Genomic DNA, 18173 nt, shown 5'->3' on the forward strand with positions numbered 1-18173 from the left:
GAGGAAGGAAAAGCAATGTATCTTCATGTTTTTAATTATTTCATAAAAACCACAAACATATACATATATATATCTTGCACTTTAGTTAAATAGACATTATAAGTGCTTAATAAATATTAGAATATTTAGTATTTAATATTTTCATCTTGTAAAATAAGGTTTATAAGTTTATTTTTCCTATTATGAAAGGAAAACATAAGTCATGCAGAAAATAAGAACAATTTCAAATGGTTAAAGTAGCATAAAAAACTCACACAGAAATAAAATGTCCCAAGGAAATAATTGTAAACATGTTATTACACTTAGTTTGTATACTTTGTTATACAAATATTGTATTCTTATAGCACAGTTAATACCATATGTAAAATTTTTCCTTTTTCCACTATTATACACACATTTCCATGTCATTAACACAGCTTCATGAACTTGACTTTACATGACTGCATGCAATTTCATCCTATATATGAATAATAATTTGCCACCTATTGTTATACATTTAGAATGTTTCTAATTTTGAGTCTGGCTTTTGGACAAAAACCCTATATGTTTTCCAGGTCCAACCATAGTCAGTTACAAAGGCTTTAACAGGCAGACCTCACTAGGAAAAGCTGCCTTTCCCAAACCAGACATAGTGGTCAGCCAGTGCATTCCAATCTATAAAGGGTGTTTCAGTCAAGGACTCAGAATCCTCTGGCCAGTCATGCTGTTATGTATATTTCATTCCTATCTAAAGCCTCTTCATTTCAGATATATATTGTTATTCTTTTTATGGAGAAATAGCATACAAATTTATTAGCATCCATGGGGGAGACTATCTTGAATGAATATTTTTTTTACAACAGTAATCATCAACTCTGTAACAAGTATGCCCAACTACACTAATTTGTTGAGCTCCTTGAATTGAATTTACTCTACATAAACAATAATTATGATTTTGATAAGTTAATCATTCAAAATATTCTTGAGCATGCCTATCCCTAAAGTCAAATATATTGTCCAAAATTTACATTTCACTATTAAGAAATAATAAAAGATGCACAGAAAACATCACAGGCTTTTGAGTTTGTAGAACCATTGCTTGAAGAGTGCTTCATAACTTGGTTGCAATGTAATCTTGCTGAATTATGGTTTATAATCATACAAAATGGGCATCATAATAGATACGCTGCAAATCTATAGGATAAAGTGCACATGACAGCACTTGGAACACAGTGAGAAATCAGCATATGGATGATACTTTCATTTATTCATATGTTACAGCTTCCCTCAAAGGATTGAGAGTGATTACTATTAAGATACTTTTGGTAGAATGCTCTTTTCTCCCCTAAAGACATCAAACCAGTGTAGGAGAAAAGATGATTTACATACCAATAGAAGGAATGGTGTACACTGACAGACCCAGGCACCATTTGATCAATTCCCACAGAGGATTAACAGGCTTTCCATGGTCACCAAGCAGATCCACAAATTTCACAGGTTCCTGAGATTGAAGACAAGAAAGAAAATCCAAGAGTATTTTCTCTAAAAAGTATGGTTAAGACAAAACCACGTATAGGAATTTTCATAGCAGCATTATTCATAGTAGCCAAATACCAATTAATTGGGGAATAGATAAATAATACATTGATCCAATAAAATATTATTTAGCCTCACAAAGAAATGAAATACTGATACATGGTACAACATGGATAAATCTTGAAATATTATGCTAAGACAATGAAGCCAGTAACAAAACACCACACAACGTATGATTCAACTTGCATGACATGTTCAGAATAAGCAAAGTGATAGAGACAGAAAGTAGATTAGCAGTTACTTAAGGCTGAGGAAGGATGGAGAGATTGCAGAGTATAAGGTCTCTCTATAATATGATTAAAATGTTCTAAAATTGTGGTGATGGTCTCACAACTCTGAATATACTAAAAACCATTAGATTGTATGCTTTAAATGGGAAAATTGCATGGTATGTGAATTATAACTCAATAACAACGCTATTAAAAAACAGCTACATTACAATAAAAAGCATAGTTCAGAAAATGGCCACATCCTTTTCCCATGTTAAAAGCTTCAAGTACTATCACAGAATCTACCTATTATTAAGAGATGAGCTATTAGTGAGTGACATGGTACTGTGGTTATGACCACCAGCTCTCAGTGAGGCATTACAATTCAAGGTAACAAGAGAACATTATCTTTCCTTCTTTATCTTTCTTCAGGTTTTTAATTTCAAGACCAATTTTAATAACCAGTATGTGTTGAGCCTAAGAATACTGAGTTATAGAAATGCCCCCTGTATTTTTGGAGACAAGATTTGATCTCAGAAGTCAAATAAGGCTTTGCCTTAAAGAAAAAATAAATGTATTAGTTCAAAGGCTGCCTCGCCTCAGGAGAGCGTCTCATTGGTCAGTAACAGCTGTACTTCAAAGAGACAGCTGTAAACTGGGTCTATGGTTCTCACCTGTTTTGAAAGACAAGACAGGCTTTACCTAGGGCCATGGGTTGCGGGAGCTGACTGACAAAGACTCCCCCCTCAGATGAGAGCTGATCAAATAGATATGCTAATGCCCAAGCCAGGCCCAGATGGAACCATGTGGTTAAAGTAATTAACACAAAGCACAGCTCACGTTGACTTCTGAGATCATCTCTGTCTCCAAGAACACAATCACTGGAGCCAAGATGTCTCTGTTTTTTGCTAAAGTAATAGCCTTATCATAAAACTTAGAAGTTTGCCCCAAGAAGATTTTTTTAACTCATTGTTCCCCTAGATAGAGTTAGTTAAAGGATCTGTAGTAGCCTTCTAGAAGACTTTGACCCTAAACCAAACTGCCTGTTAGTATGTAAATCCTGTTGCCCTTGGCAACAGGAGCCTGTATCTACCCTATAAAATAACTGTGTGGAGTTTCAGTCTTTGATATATTTTTTGCAGGAAGAAATATATCCATCCAGACATCCTCCTTTTGTCTACTTTCATAAACCTTTACTTTATAAACTATATCTTTGGCTCTGCGTATTATTATTATTCTTTTATTTCTGTTTCCTACTGTTTTTTCATTCTTTGCGACGACCCCTGCCTGAGAGATCCGACCGGAAAGAGAAAAACCTCTCTGCGGGGAGCGTAGCTAACTCCCCGCAAGTATGCATGTTAAGAGGTTCTCTAAATTACAAGAGAGTATCTCCTGGAAGTGGATTCAGAACAAACATTTTATTAATGACCTTTGGTTTAGTTTTTTTTATTTATTCAGGAAATTATGGGGGTACAAACATTTTGGGTATATGTAATGCTGCTTACCCCACCCAAGCCAGGGCTACAAGCATGTCCCTCCCCCATACAGTGTATTCTGCTTCTAGTAGTTGTGAATTTATTCCACCCACCCCACCCCTACCGGCAACCAGTGAGTATAACTACCATGTGAACAACTTAGTGTTGGTCAGTTAGTACCAATTTGTGAAAATTCTTTACTTTAGTTTTGATCCAATACTCTGATTATGAACTTACATTTCAGAATCAAACATCCTTAGCTTGTGGATTTACAGAAACTTCCTGTTTGGGAAGATTTCTAAGGTATTTATATGAAGGAAATTGGATACTTATTTTTTAAAAATAAGGATAGTGACTGATTATTTATGTTGTTTAATGTAGAAAGGAATTATGTGAGTTCTTATTGAAGGGCTACTCTATGACAGACACTTTACAAGAAACATTCTTACCACACAATTCTCCTGTAACAATAGACATCAGTAGCCTCATTTTTCATAGGAGTAAATTGCAAAATACATAAGTAACTTGCCCAAGATAACAAAGCTAGGAAGTGGTCTCAACAAGCATAAAGAAATCACAGTATAAGGGAAACTTCTTTCACAAGTACCCATATCAGCTTCTAATCTTGCAGATATAAATATGAGGGGAAAAATACACAAGAGAAAAGCAGACAGCTGTGTGTATGTCTCTAAAAACATGAGCAGGGCGTCAGAGCCAGAATCAGAGCCATACATGTGGCGAGGCTGATCTGACCTGGAGGGTGGGATCAGGGCCAAGCAGCTGGCAGGCTGTTAGGACTTCAAGGGCAGGGTCAGGGCCAAGCAAATGTAAGGCTGTTCTGCAGGCTTGGGGACCCCACAGATGCGAAGTCACATGGACAGACGTTGGTTTCAGTGGCCCAGGGGCTGCAGAATTATCCACAAGCCCCAGGACCCACCAAAGCAGTCACCCAAAGCCTCCCAGGTCAGAGACTGCAGTGCCCATGCTCAGATCCCATTGTGCTGTGGGAGAGGACAACTTGGCTTCCAGTCACAGGGTATGGCTCAGAGGAGCCTCCAGTTAGTCCATTACCTCCTCAGCCCAGTGTGAGTGATGTGAAGGCTGCTGCCACAAAGCTGAGACCCATGTCAACCTTGTGCCATGTACCCAAGAGCTCAGGATGGCTTTAGCTGTTGCCTGATCCCCACTGTGCCTGTCACTTGGTGTAATGACTGCACAGACTCCAGGCAGGTTCCCAGTCTGTCCAAGCCAAGGTCTGTGGCAGTGGAGAGAGACCTCTCACAACTCAGCCACAGCACCTGTTGGCGAATGTGGCACTCCAGCACTCTATCCTCCTATTCTTTCCCATATGTACTTTGATTTTGTCAAATGTATCACCCTGTCATCTTTACTTCATATGCTGAGTGTCCTGCATTGCTTCTCTATGATTTCTCAATGTTCCTTCTGAGAACAATCCACATACAGGCAGCTGTCTGTAATTTTCACTTCTTTCTTTGAGAATAGCATGTTCACAGGCTGCTTCTAGTCCACCATTTTTCAGTCTCCTCCCAAGGTTATCATTTCCAAATACAGTGTTCTATCTTGCTTAGGTAAACAACCTGGCAACTTTTTCTGTTTTTTGTCGACATAGTGTGTTGCTCTTGCTCAGGCTGGTCTCAATCTCCTGGTCTCAAGCAATCCTCCTGCCTTTGCCTCCCAAAGAGCTAGGATTATAGGCATGAGCCATTGCAGCAGGCCTACATCCTGTAATCTGAGGAGTGTTTAATAAAATCACATGTTACAAAAGTCTAGGAAAGAGTTAGGAAAGCCCCAGGAATCTTCCAGAATCCTGAAGCTAATTACTGAAAGAGGAGGTGGGGATAAAGGAACCAAGGGGAATTCCTTATTTTTACTGTGATTTTCTTTTCTCTATATCTCTAACATATGGCACACAATAGAAGCTCATTAAATATTTACAAAAGAAAAAAGGGAAGGAAAGAAAGAAGTGAACATACCTTCCCATCATGTCCCTTTGCTGACATCATTGTGATCCACAACTGCAAGGAATACTTCATTTTCTTCAGTTTAACATGTTGCACTGAGGCTCCTAGAATAGTTTCGAGGTGAGCCACAACCTTATAAAATGAAGATATAAGAATAGACAAATATGATGAGAAAAAGATTTACCACTGTACAGTGGCATGAGCAAGACGGCATACTAGGAGGCTCCAGGCCCTCATTCTCCCATGGAAATACCCACTCGTGTGTATGTATATATATACACATATATATATATATGTGTGTGTGTGTGTGTGTGTGTGTGTGTGTGTGTGTGTGTGTGTATACCAAAGTACCTTTGTGAAAACTCTAGAAACCAGTTAAGAAGCTGTGGCAACCAAGAAAATGCATAAAAGCCTAAAAAAAACCCAAAATGCTAGGAAATTTCATAGCACTTTTGTTTGCCATTGTCCTACCTGTGCCCCACCCCCACCCCCCAGCACAGCATGGTACAGTTGGGAAGAAGCCAGCCAATTACTGGATTCTCCCTCAGTATGAAAGGAAACATGTGGAACTTGCTTACAAAGTTCTGGCTTGTCTGGGGGCAGCCAAAGGAATTGTTTTCTCTTTTGCCTGACTTGAAGCACTGACAAGAATGGTGGAATAGTTTAGATTGTAGGTTAGAGGCTGATTAAAGCAGTGATGGGAGCTATAGCATTGAGTGAGATGCAGGATTATTGTAGACCTGTGGGTGCCTGTGGGCAAGAGATTATCAGCAGAGAATAAAGAACTAAACTTCTGAGAAGAAGCAGGGGTGAGACACTCCTGATGATCCTCAGGACTCACCATACCACCCTCCTTTGCTTCTAGACACAATTCCAAGCAAGCCATGAGGTATAAAGTGCTACCCATGAGGAAGTACAGTAAACTCCAAAAGAGCTACATGATTTTTACAATTTATACAGACATAAATTCAGAGAATATGCATGGCAATGGATATTCAACATATGGAATAATGGTGGAAGGAACACAAAGTTGGAACAGGCCAAATTTATTGACATGGGCCTACGAAGAAGAAAGTCTGGATTTAATATTGCAGCTCACAGTATAAGGAAAAGCTCTAAACAGTTGAGTGAAACATGGACCAAAGGTGCTCTACACTAAACGAAGTTGAAATTCTACTCCTGCCTTGCATGCTGTAGAGGGAGGGATTCAAATTCTTACTGAAGTTTATCATTTAAGATTTTCTCACTCACCTTGGGAGGGTCTAGGGAACAACTTTTCATGACAATTGTAAGAAACAAATTTGTGAGAAACCCCGTAATCTTAGAAAAGCTCTGTGATTACTTTTTTTCTGTAGGTCCAATATTAAAGGAAGGAGTGCTGCCATTCAACTGAAAAATCTAATTTCAATGGGAGTAATTGGATACTCAGGTGGCAGGGCCCAAGTGCCAGCACTTAATTGGCAAAATCTGGGTGGACATGGTTACTGTAATAGGCAGAAAAGTCAAATCAGCAATCAGAATAATCTGACTCACACACTCATATAGACCCATGACATTGGCTAGTTATCATGTTTATAATAGTGAGATAGATGAGAAATCAATTAAATTCTTACTAAATCTGTATAAGCAGAAGAGTTCTCAGTCAACAGAAGTCTAATGTGTGCTGTAAATACAGAGTCATTGCCCCTCAATCGATTCTCAGACTTGAGTCAATTTCCAGACTCCTAACCCTTTGAATGAAAAGGAAAATGGGTCCCCTAGAGGAAGGATCCCACTATACTGCCAAAAATTTATACTGTTAATTTTTCTCACAGTCTTCTCCAAAAGGACATACAGCCTTTTACTGGGAATTGGTGAAAAAGAAATAATCAGAATTATCAAGGATTATTGGACATGGGTTCTGAACTGGCATTAATGCCAGGAGGCCCAAAACATCACTATAGTCTACCAGTCAGAATAAGAGCATATGGAGGTCAGGTAATCAATAGGGTTTTATCTCAGGGTACTTGAAAGAAGCAAAAGAAATTGCTTGAGAATGTTGAATGTGTATGGGTTAGGTTAAGAGATGCTGGGAGAACTGTGTGAGGTCCCAAGGTGTCTACTTTGAAGGGGAGTAAGGCATCATTGTCCTATGTACAATGTTTCTTGTATCTTGTATTTTCTTCAATAAATGTCTCTATTTTTCATATTACATGGCTGGATACTTTCCAGACAGACCTTGTATTTTGCTCCTTGGTATTGCCTAATTGAATAGAAAATTTATTTCCATCGATAAAGTTCACATGAATGTTTGTAACCATATTGTTCATACATGCTAACACTTAGAAGCAACCAAGACGTCTGTCACTGGGTCACTGTATAAATACATAGTGGTATGTCCTTATAAAGGAATATTATTCAGCAATAAACAATGAGTTATAAAGCCACAAATAATAAATGGAGGAGCCTTAAATGCATATTTCTACATGAAAGAGGCAAGTTTGGAAAGGTTAAATAATGTGTATTCTAAGTATATGATATTGTGAAAAATGTGAAAGTATAGAGACAATAAAAAATCATTGGTTACCAGGGGGAGTAGGGAGAGTGTAGGAATAAATGGATTACATACATGGGATTTTTAAAGTGGTGAAATTATTCTATATGATATTGTAATGGATAGATGCCATTATGCATTTTTCAAACATAGAACTATACAATAGCAAGAGTGAACACTAATGTAAACTATGAAATTTAAATAATAATGTACCAATATTGCTTCATCAGTTGTGACAAATGTACCACACTAATGCAAGACAATAATAACAAAAGCATCTGTGTGCAGAAAAGAAGGAATACCCATGAATTCTCTATACTATATGCTCAATTTTTTGGTAAATGTATAATTGTTCTAAAAGTAAAGTCTACTAATTAAAATAATCCAACAACACACAAGACCTTGGTGTTCTTTTCTATAAAATGAGTAAAAGTAATGTTCTGCTAGGAAATAAAGAAATGATAAAAAAAAAGACTTGGGCCATAAAATATTCTGAACAAAGTTATATGTTCTAATTCCTTCTTTTTCCTTCTGACCTAGAAAGAATTACATACCAACGTCAGTTAGCAGCCATTGAGTTTCTGCTATAAAATCAAAATAGATTTCTCTTTTCATTGAACCTGGAAGTGGCTAAAGTTCAAAAGGCTGTATAAAGTTATTAACCTTAGGAAAATATTTAAATAAATTATGCCACTTAAAAACCCTGGAATACTACATCCTTGAAAATATTTTTGATTCTCTCAAATCAAAAGTTATCATTTCTTTTGGCTGTTTATTCTGGCAGGAGAAGATTAATATTATCTCAACTTACATAAGAAAAATTACCAATTTGATTTTAGTTGCTATCAAATAAAGCCTCACCATCCCCAAATATGAAATTTTTCTGCCAATAGCTTGGGAAGGGTGGAGGTGGCACACATCTTTACCATAGCCCCAACCATATTACAAGGCCTTACCCCCTGACCTCCTCTATCCTCATATAAACACACTATTCATTGTCACCCTTCCCTTCTTCCTCCTTTTAAGAAAATAAACAGAAACTAAATAAACTAATGCATGAATGACAGATTAATCCACATGACAGCGTGTCTGTTGGTGTTTCAGAAACACCTTTGTGTATGATGTAGTTTTGTGCTGTGTTTGGAAACTTTATAAAATGGGATGATAATTGTAATCCCACTAACACTGATCATATAGGCTATGGAGCATAACCTCCAACAACCCAAGCTATAAAATGAAGTTTCTCTTTTTATGTATAATTCATTTTAAAACTCATAATAAAGTTTTATTTTTTGTTTCAATTTTTCTCAGGTAAGTCCTATACCTTTACTTTCAGAGTCTGTAGATATTTTGTGGGTCTCTCTCTCTCTCTCTCTCTGCTGTTCTTTTTTCCACTCTACTTTCTAACTGGTTATTGCTGATAAATTAAATATGCTTGCAATGTTTTTTCCTCATATTCATCTCACATTCTAACCTTTGTTGAACTCATTTATTCTAACATATTCTTTAATAATACTCCTTGACTTTTTTATTTCAAAATATTAAGGGGGTACAGATGCTTTTGATACATGGCTTGAGTCAGGACTATAAATGTGCTTACCACTCAAATACGATTCATTGTACACGTTAGATGGGATTTTGCCCTTCACCTTATCCCCTTTCTCCTGCTTGATTTCCAATTACTTTTACTTTTCTCTGTGTACTTGTGTGGCCATTCGTTAGTTCCAATTAATTGGAGAGTACCTGTGGTGTTTGTTTTTCCATTCTTGAGATAATTTGCTTAGAATAGTGGTCTCCAGTTCATTCCACATTGCTGCAAAAGGCTTTGATTCACCCTTTGTTATGGGTGAGTAGTATTCCATGATATCCATATACCCCATTTCGTTAATCCACTCATGAATTGATGGGCACTTGGATTGACTCTGCATCTTTACAATTGTGGATTGTACTGACATAAACATTCGAGTGCAGGTGTCTTTTTGATAAACCGACTTGTTTTCCTTTGGGTAGATACCCAGTAATGGGAATGCTGGATCGAATGGTAGCTCTACTTTTAATTCTTTGAGAAATCTCCATACTGTTTTCCATAGAGGTTGTACTAATTTGCAGTACCACTAACAGTGTATAAGCATTCCTTTCTTTCTGCATCCACACCAACATCTATTGTTTTGGGACTTTTTAATAAAAACCATTCTATCAGGAGTAAAGTAATATCTTATTGTGGTTTTAATTTGCATTTCCCTGATGATTAGTGATGTTGAACATTTTTTTTTCATATATTTGTTGGGCATTTGTCTATATTCCTTTGAAAAACTTCTGTTCATGTTTTTGCCCACTTTTTAATGGGGTTAATTTTTTTCTTGCTGATTTGTGTAAACATGCTTTGATTTTGCAAGAATATACTCATATCTTAATCTACAAATATGTTTTTCAGTTTTTCATAATTACACCTCTAATCTCTGAGATCTTCTTTACATAATAATGGTGATAGTTGGCATGCTTGTACTACTACAGATTTTAAAGAGATTTCCCCTGTATTTTATATATATAACAAAAAAGAACACTTAGTACGGCAAAATTTAGTTTTTAATCAGAAATAAGTATTTGAATTTTATAAAATGCTTTCTTGAAAAAGATTGACCCAATTGGTAAGGTATACTACAGTATTTTGATTTTTGTCTGCCAAATATCTATTTTTACTAGAGCCTGTTGTAAAATGATACACTATGACATGAAACTCCTGAATGGCTTTAGATATATTTCAATCTGTTTCTTTTATAACATGAGACTATTTTAAACTGTTACTTCAAACTGAAGTGTTCAGCGGTGGCTCTGCCTGCTAGCTGATTCTGGCAGGTTATGAAGTCTGCATCATTTTCACTTCTGGCACTCCAAAGAGAGTCTCAATAATTCAAAGCGAGACTCTTTGTTGGTATCAGCAGCGGAAAAAAACACTCAGGAAAATGGACTGTTCATATAGTACACATGAATTTCAGGCCAGCAAAGACTATTTTGATATGCTAAAGGAAGGTTTTGGGAGCATAATACTAAATAGGTTTGATAATTTGGCATTGAAGATAAAGAAACTATATACTACATTATTAAAATTTTTGCTTAAGTTATTAAACAGAAGTTGGGGGGTCATTCTGCTATGAGAGCAACTTACAGTTGGGACGGGATTCAGTGTGACTAATTTATTTCCAACCACCTATTTTCTCCTCCTTTCTTTTGCTCCTGGCTTCATAATTTTTCATTTATTCTTCAGACTGTACCAATTTGCTTTTCCACTTGCATTCTATGACTTATCCACCCAAACAATCGAGGAATACTATCTTACTTTTTATAGTTGGTTTTAATTTAATTATTTATAAGGTTAAACATTTTTTATGTTTTCATTATTCACTTATGTGTGTGCATGTGTGTATACATATATACATATATTCTTTTATAATTTACCTTTCTCCTTTTCCTATGTCTGTTGTGATATTTCTCTTATCATGGGTTATAGCCTATTTAAGGTTAATACTCCTCTATCATTTTTATTGAAAGTGTTTTCTGTAATTTCTTTTCAGTGTTATCAATGCAGATTTGTGACGCTAACTTAGTACACATAAAAAGTTAATATAGGAAGAAAGTCTGCTTCTGGGTTTATAATTTATTATTCAGATCTCACTTTTCCTTTTTTACCCACTTAACATTATGAAATATTAAAAATCCATCGGGTTTTTATTTTAATTACATTTTACCTATAGATTTTTTAATAATGTATATTATTATAACATGATTTCCAAATCTAGTAACACAGTAAGGTAGTCACATATGCTATTGTATGAATGCATCTCCTCCAAAATTTGGGTGTTGCCAATGTGATAGTATTAACAGGTGGAGCCTTTAAGAGGTAATTAGGCCATAAGGGATGCCCCCCTAGTTAATGGAATTAAGGCCTTTTTAAAAGAGGCTGCACACAACATTAGCTAGCTATCCCTTACACCCTTCTTCCATGTTCCTCCCTCTGGAGAATGCAGCAAGAAGGACTGCACCGGACATCAAACCTGTTGGCATCTTGATCTTGGATTTACCAGCCTCCAGAACTGTGAAAAATAAGTTTCTCTTCTTTATAAATTACGCAGTATCAGGCATTTTGTTATAGTGGCACAAAACAAAGACAGAATTATTAAAGCCATTTTTGTAGCACTCAATTTTATAATTTTCTTCATCTAGTTTTCACATATACGTTTCAGCTAATTCATAAGTATTGCAAAACCATTTCCTACTAGTTTTTTGTATACCAGGATGATTCTGATTTGGGGATTATCTGACTTTCATGAAGATACTTTGCTAACTCTTACTGTGAGTTTTACGTGGATTTTTCTGAGGATTGAATATACAATTACACATTGCTACCAAATAATACTCTGTACTATTTTAAATGGTGCCACAGGTTAATTTACTGTAGTTTTTTTATAAAAGTGCTTTTAAAATTTGATAGGGCTCTTCCCCCTATTACTTTTCTTTTCCAAATGAGCTTTTTATTTTAAAAAGACAAATTTCTTTCATTATTTTATCTGATTGTAAAAGTATTTAAAAATAAAAATAAGACTAAAATTATTACATATATAATGTTATCTCAATCATGTAAATTTTACATCTATACATAGCCATAGAAAAACCACTGGACAGAAATAATCCACATTATTAATAAGTTACCTCTGAGCAATTTCTTTCTTATCTTTATTATACTTTACTTTCAAAATAATCCTTTTATTATTAAAAAATAAAGTATATAAAATGACTGAAAACCCACACCAGAAATTACTGAGTATAACTATTCTGATCACCTTAATTCTGTATGTTAATACAGAAATATCTGGCAGAAAGTAAAGGAAAAAGATCAGAATGGCATCTGTTTGATTGAATATGTATTCTATTAAACAAATTCTATTTAAAATTACCTTTCTCTGAGCCAGGATGAGATCTTGGTCCACCTTGGACATTAAAAATGAACCTCCATCATGTTCCATCCAGTAAAATTTTATGTCCTTCAAATGTACATTTGCATCCAGTTTTAACCTGTGGAGGATGAAAAAGAAACTGATGTCAACAAATTATTTATATATGCTTACTAGTTCATTCCTAATATCTGACCCTACACTCTAATGGAGTCCTCCGCCCCCAGCATTGTGTGCCAGAAACAGTGCTATACCTTCAGAATTTATATTTGGATTTAAGAATATTACTCAGCCTTCAAGGGAAGGAACAGTTTGAAATGGGTCAAGATTGGAGAGGGAGTGACAAGTCAGAAGACTATGGTAGTAGTCCAGGAGAGAAATGATTGTGCCTTAACTAGAATTGTAACCATGGTGGTGGAGAGGAAGGTAAAGATGTAAGAAAATAATTAGGAGGTAGTTTTAATAGGACTCAAACCTATGTGGTCCAGTCACCAAAACTGGGTAAGAATAGAGATAGTGGATCATGTTTGGGGGGCTTGGAAAGAAAACAAGATCAATTTTAGACATACTGAATTTCAGGTATCTGAGATGGGTAGTATGCCAGTGAATACATAGCCCTGTAGCTTAGGTGAGAAGAATAAGCCTGAGATGAAGATCTGGGCATCATCTATGCATGGTAAATAGTTGAAGTGGAACTTGTAGATGGAGTCGTTTTGAAAGGTTGAGTAGAGATAACAGGGAAGCAAACCAGATCCCTCTAGAGTACCAATATATAAGGGATGAGCAGCAGCAGAAGATCCAGCAAGGGAGATTGAAAGTGAAAGGAACTATATCAAAACAGTGTGAATCACAAAAGCCAAGAGCAGAGATTGTTTCATGGAAGGTGTAGTCAATAATATTACCAGTTATGAGATTATGAATAGTAAATATTGAGGAGTTGTCATTATCCTTAGCAACAAAAAAATCAGAGACCCTTGCAAGAATGATTTCAGTGGTGGACACCAGTATGTAGTGGGTTGAGAAATGAGAGGGCAATGTGAGAATTTTGACCCAATGAGTATAATTAATTCATATAGGAAATTTGGTTATGAAGGCAAAAGGGAACATAAAGTAGTACCTTTAGGAGAATGTGGGGCTGAGAAAGACTTTTGCCTGTTTTTAAGATGAGAGACATTTAGGCGCATTTAGTAATAATGAGAAGGTGCCTATATATATATATATAAAATCTCTTCCCCCCACCCTCTGTGTGTGTGTGTGTGTGTGTGTGTGTGTGTGTGTGTGTGTGTGTGTATGAGAGAAGTTGAAGTCATAGTAAGGTAAGTAATGAAACAAAGACCTTAGAGTAAGATAACATGAGATCCAGAACATAGGTGAAAATATTTATATACTAAAGCAAAAAGGAAAGACATTTTCTCCAGTCTAAGAGAAGAAAAAAATGCAGAATGAATGGCTGGAGACCTAGGAAAGTTTGATGGTAAGAAACTGAAGGAAGTTCCGTACAGATTGCACTTTCTTGGTGAAATAGGAAGTGGGGTTATTTACTTAAGTTTTAAGGAGAGGATGAGATTACAAGTTTGCTGGAAACAGAAATACTATGAGATCAGTGCTATAGAGAATGTGATAAAGAGCTATCTAGGGAAAACAGATATTCAGGCAGCATAGATGGCACAAGCAATGCAGAAGAAACAGAAAGGTTCAATTTAAAGTGAGCTAAGTCCTTATACTCAAATTGACAAACAACAAAGTGATCTTCTGCTTCTATCCCAAAATGAGGCCTCTCTTTGCTTGTATTTTCTCAGTAAAATGTTATTACATAATGTCCTCCCAATTTGTGAAGCATGAAGTCTGCTTATATAAAAAGCTCCCTCATAAAAATCTCTAATACTTCTTTGCCTGAGGATTGAAAGTTTACCTCTATGACACTAATAAACAAGGAGAGAATGTCAGAACAGGAGGCAGAGGAAATAAAGGAAATAGATGAACATATGAACATACTTTTTGATCCCAGATCCTGCCATGACCCTCAGCATGGGGGTGAGGTCTTCAGCATAGCGACACATCGGACCAGTGCACTGAGACTGCTCCTGGGCTCCTCCAGCCACAGGAAATTGGCCTTCGTTAGAAACCACACCTTAAAGGTTAGACACTCAAGTTAGCTGCAAAAAATAAGACATGATCCCTGCATGTTCTATTTCACCATGACATTTAGTCTATCTTAAATGTCTTTATCCTGTTTAAAATTTTCAAAGCCTTCTTGTTTTTTATTGCAGTAGTTTTCACAAGTTTGCTAGTGTTTTAAAAAGCAGTCAATCTTTTGGAGGTCCAGTACAGACCTCCAAATAAAAACAGGCAAAACCAGAGCTTCTCTGATGATGGAAACAAGGTCTCTACCCATTAGACTATTCTCTTTCTGGAGATGGCTGTAAAGGCCTATAGACCATAGGTGGATAATGGCTAGATAAAACACGAACCAAAATGTCCTGACTTAGAGGACAAAGTTCAGAATTCCTTTATCTTGTATACAATGCCCTCTGCAACCTGGCACCTAAAGAGAAGCCATAACAAAATGTTTGTAATTTTCCACAAAGAACAGACCATTTTAATTTAATTTCTTAATTTTTTTATTTCAGTAGGTCTAGGGGGTATAAGTGGTTTTTTGTTATATGAATGAATTGTATAGCAGTGAAGTCTGGGCTTTTAGTGTACTGGTCACCCTAGTAGTGTACATTGTACCTAATTGGTAATTTTTTATCCCTCACACACATTCCATCCTCCCCCTTCTGAGTCTCCAGTATCTATTAGGTTGCTCTGTATGATATTGCATACCTATAGCTTAGCTCCCACTTATAAGTGAAAGCAGGTGGTAATTGTTTTTCCCTTCCTGAGTTATTTCATTTAGGATAATGGCTCCAGTTCCTCCAAGTTGCTCCAAAAGACATTATTTCATTCTTTTTTTATGGCTGAATTGTATTTGATGGTGTGTGTACACACACACACACACACACACATATAATGTATGTATATATCACATATTCTTTATCCATTCATCAGTTGATGTATACGTGGGTTGATTCCATATCTTTGCAATTTTGAATTATGCTGCAATAAGTACATGAGTGCAAGTGTCTTTTTGATATAGTGACCTTGTTTCCTTTGGGTAGTAGTGGGATTCCTGGATTGAATGGTAGGGTTACTTTTAGTTCATTGGGGAATATCCATACTGTTTTCCATAGATATTTTACTAATTTACATTCATACCAATAGTGTCTGAGTGTTTCCTTTTTACTGCATCTGCTCAAACATCTACTGTTTTTTGACTTTTTATAGTGGTCATTCTGACAGTCGTAAGGTGGTATCTCATTGTAGTTCTAATTAGCATTTCCCTGATGATCAGTGATGTTAGCATTTTTCATATGTTTATTGGCCATTTGTACCTTTTCTTTTGAAAAATGTCTGTTTATGATATCTTTCCACTTTTTAATAGTTATTTGTTGTTGTTTTTCTTGCTGATTTGAATTCCTTATAGATTTTGGATATTATTCGTTTGTCAAATGTATAGTTTGCAAATATTTTCTCCCATTCTGTAGGTTGTGTATTTACTCTGTTGACTATTTCTTTTGCTTTTTTTAGTTTAAGTCCCATTTGTTTATTTTTGGCTTTGTTGCATTTGTTCTTTGGACCTTAAACATAATTTTTTTTTGCCTAGTCCAATGTACAGAACAGTTTTTCTTAGGTTTTATTCTAGAATTTTTATGGTTTTAGCACTTACATTTGTCTGCATTATCTCTTGAGTAAATTTTTACACAAGGTGAGAGATAGGGATCCGCTTTCATTCTTTTGCATGTGGCTGCCCCATTTACCCAGGACCATTTATTGAATAGGGGGTACTTTCCCCAGTGTATGTTTTTGTGTGCATTGTTAAAAATCAGTTGGTTGTAGACATATGGTTTTATTTCTGGGTTCTCCATTTTGTTTCATTGATCTATATATCTATTTTCATAGTAATACCACGCTGTGTGGGTTACTTATAGCCTTGTCATATAATTTGAAGTTGGGTATATGTGGTGACTCTCAATTTGTTCTTTAGCTATTTAGGGTCTTTTTTGGTTTCATATAAAATTTAGGATTGTTTTTTTCTAAATATCTGAAAAGTGACACTTGCATTTTCATAGGAATTGCACTGAATCTATAGATTACTTTGGGCAGTATAATTGGTCATTTTAACAATATTGATTTTTCATAGGATGTTTATCCATTTAATTGTATCAGCTATGATTCTTTTTCAAATCAGTGCTTTTTGGTTCTCCTTGTCAAGTTCTTTCACCACCTTGGAAAAGTATATTTCTAGGTATTTTTTATTGCAGGTATTTTAAATGAGATTGAGTTCTTCATTTGATTCTCAGCTTGGTCAGTATTGGATTACAGAATTTCAACATTGATTTTGTAACCTGAGACTTTACTGAATTTATTTATTAATTCTAAGAGTATTTGAAGCAGGCTTCAGGGTTTTCTAAGCATAAGATTATATCAGGAGGAAGGAATCCTTATTCAAATAGCCAATAATATATGAAAAAATGCTCAGCATCACTAATCATCAGGGAAATCCAAAGAAAAACCACAATGAGATATCAACTAACCAAAGTGAAAGTGGATTTTATTAAAAAATCCAAAAGTAATAGATGCTGGCATGGATGTGGAGAGAAAGGAACACTTACACACTGTTGGTGTGACTGCAAATTAGTACAACCTCTATGAAAAACAGTGTGGAGATTCCTCAAAGTTCTAAAAGTATACGTACCACTTGATGTAGGAATCCCACTATTGGACATTTGCCCAAAGGAAAAAAAAGACTTTTCACCAAAAAGATACCTGCACTCAAATGTTTATTGCAGCACAATTCGCTATCACAAAGATGTGGAATCAACCAAGTACCCATCAATTCATGAGTGGATTAATAAAATGTGGTATATGTGTACCATGGAGTACTACTCAGCCATAAAAAATGATGAATTAATACCTTTTGCAACAATCTGGATGGGACTGGAGACCATTCTCCAGAGTAAAGTATCACAAGAATGGGAAAAAAAAACACCACATGTACTCACTATTAAACTGGAACTAACAGAACAGCACTCAAGTGAACAGTAGAAAGTAAAACTCAATGGAAATCAAGGAGGTGGGGGGGAGGAGGAGATGAGTGAAATCATACCTACCATGTACAATGTACACTATCTGGGTGATGGGCACACTTATAACCTTGTCTCAAGCAATACAAAAGCAATCCATGTAACCAAAACATTTGTACCCCTAGAATATTCTGAAAAATTTAAAAAGGATTATATTATTTGTAAAAAGAGGTAGTTTGACATCTTGTATTTCAATTTAGGTAATCTTTATTTCTTTCTTTTGCCTGACTTCTCTGGGTAGGACTTCTGATACTATGTTGAATA

At 35.8% G+C, this 18173-nt stretch overlaps 1 protein-coding gene across 3 annotated transcripts in view; it reads right to left on the reverse strand.

The window, feature by feature from the left end:
- Positions 1-18173, reverse strand: part of FAAH2 (fatty acid amide hydrolase 2) — a 104288-nt gene that overhangs the window by 31900 nt on the left and 54215 nt on the right. For all 3 annotated transcript variants that reach the window (XM_045538095.1, XM_045538094.1, XM_045538096.1), the window contains 4 exons: positions 14719-14854; positions 12727-12844; positions 5254-5373; positions 1369-1480 (listed from right to left, as the gene is read on the reverse strand). In XM_045538095.1, the coding sequence (XP_045394051.1) occupies positions 1369-1480; positions 5254-5373; positions 12727-12844; positions 14719-14854 (486 nt within the window). The remainder of the gene's footprint in view (positions 1-1368; positions 1481-5253; positions 5374-12726; positions 12845-14718; positions 14855-18173) is intronic.

Source organism: Lemur catta, chromosome X (assembly GCF_020740605.2).
Source record: "Lemur catta isolate mLemCat1 chromosome X, mLemCat1.pri, whole genome shotgun sequence".
Classification (NCBI taxonomy): domain Eukaryota; kingdom Metazoa; phylum Chordata; class Mammalia; order Primates; family Lemuridae; genus Lemur; species Lemur catta.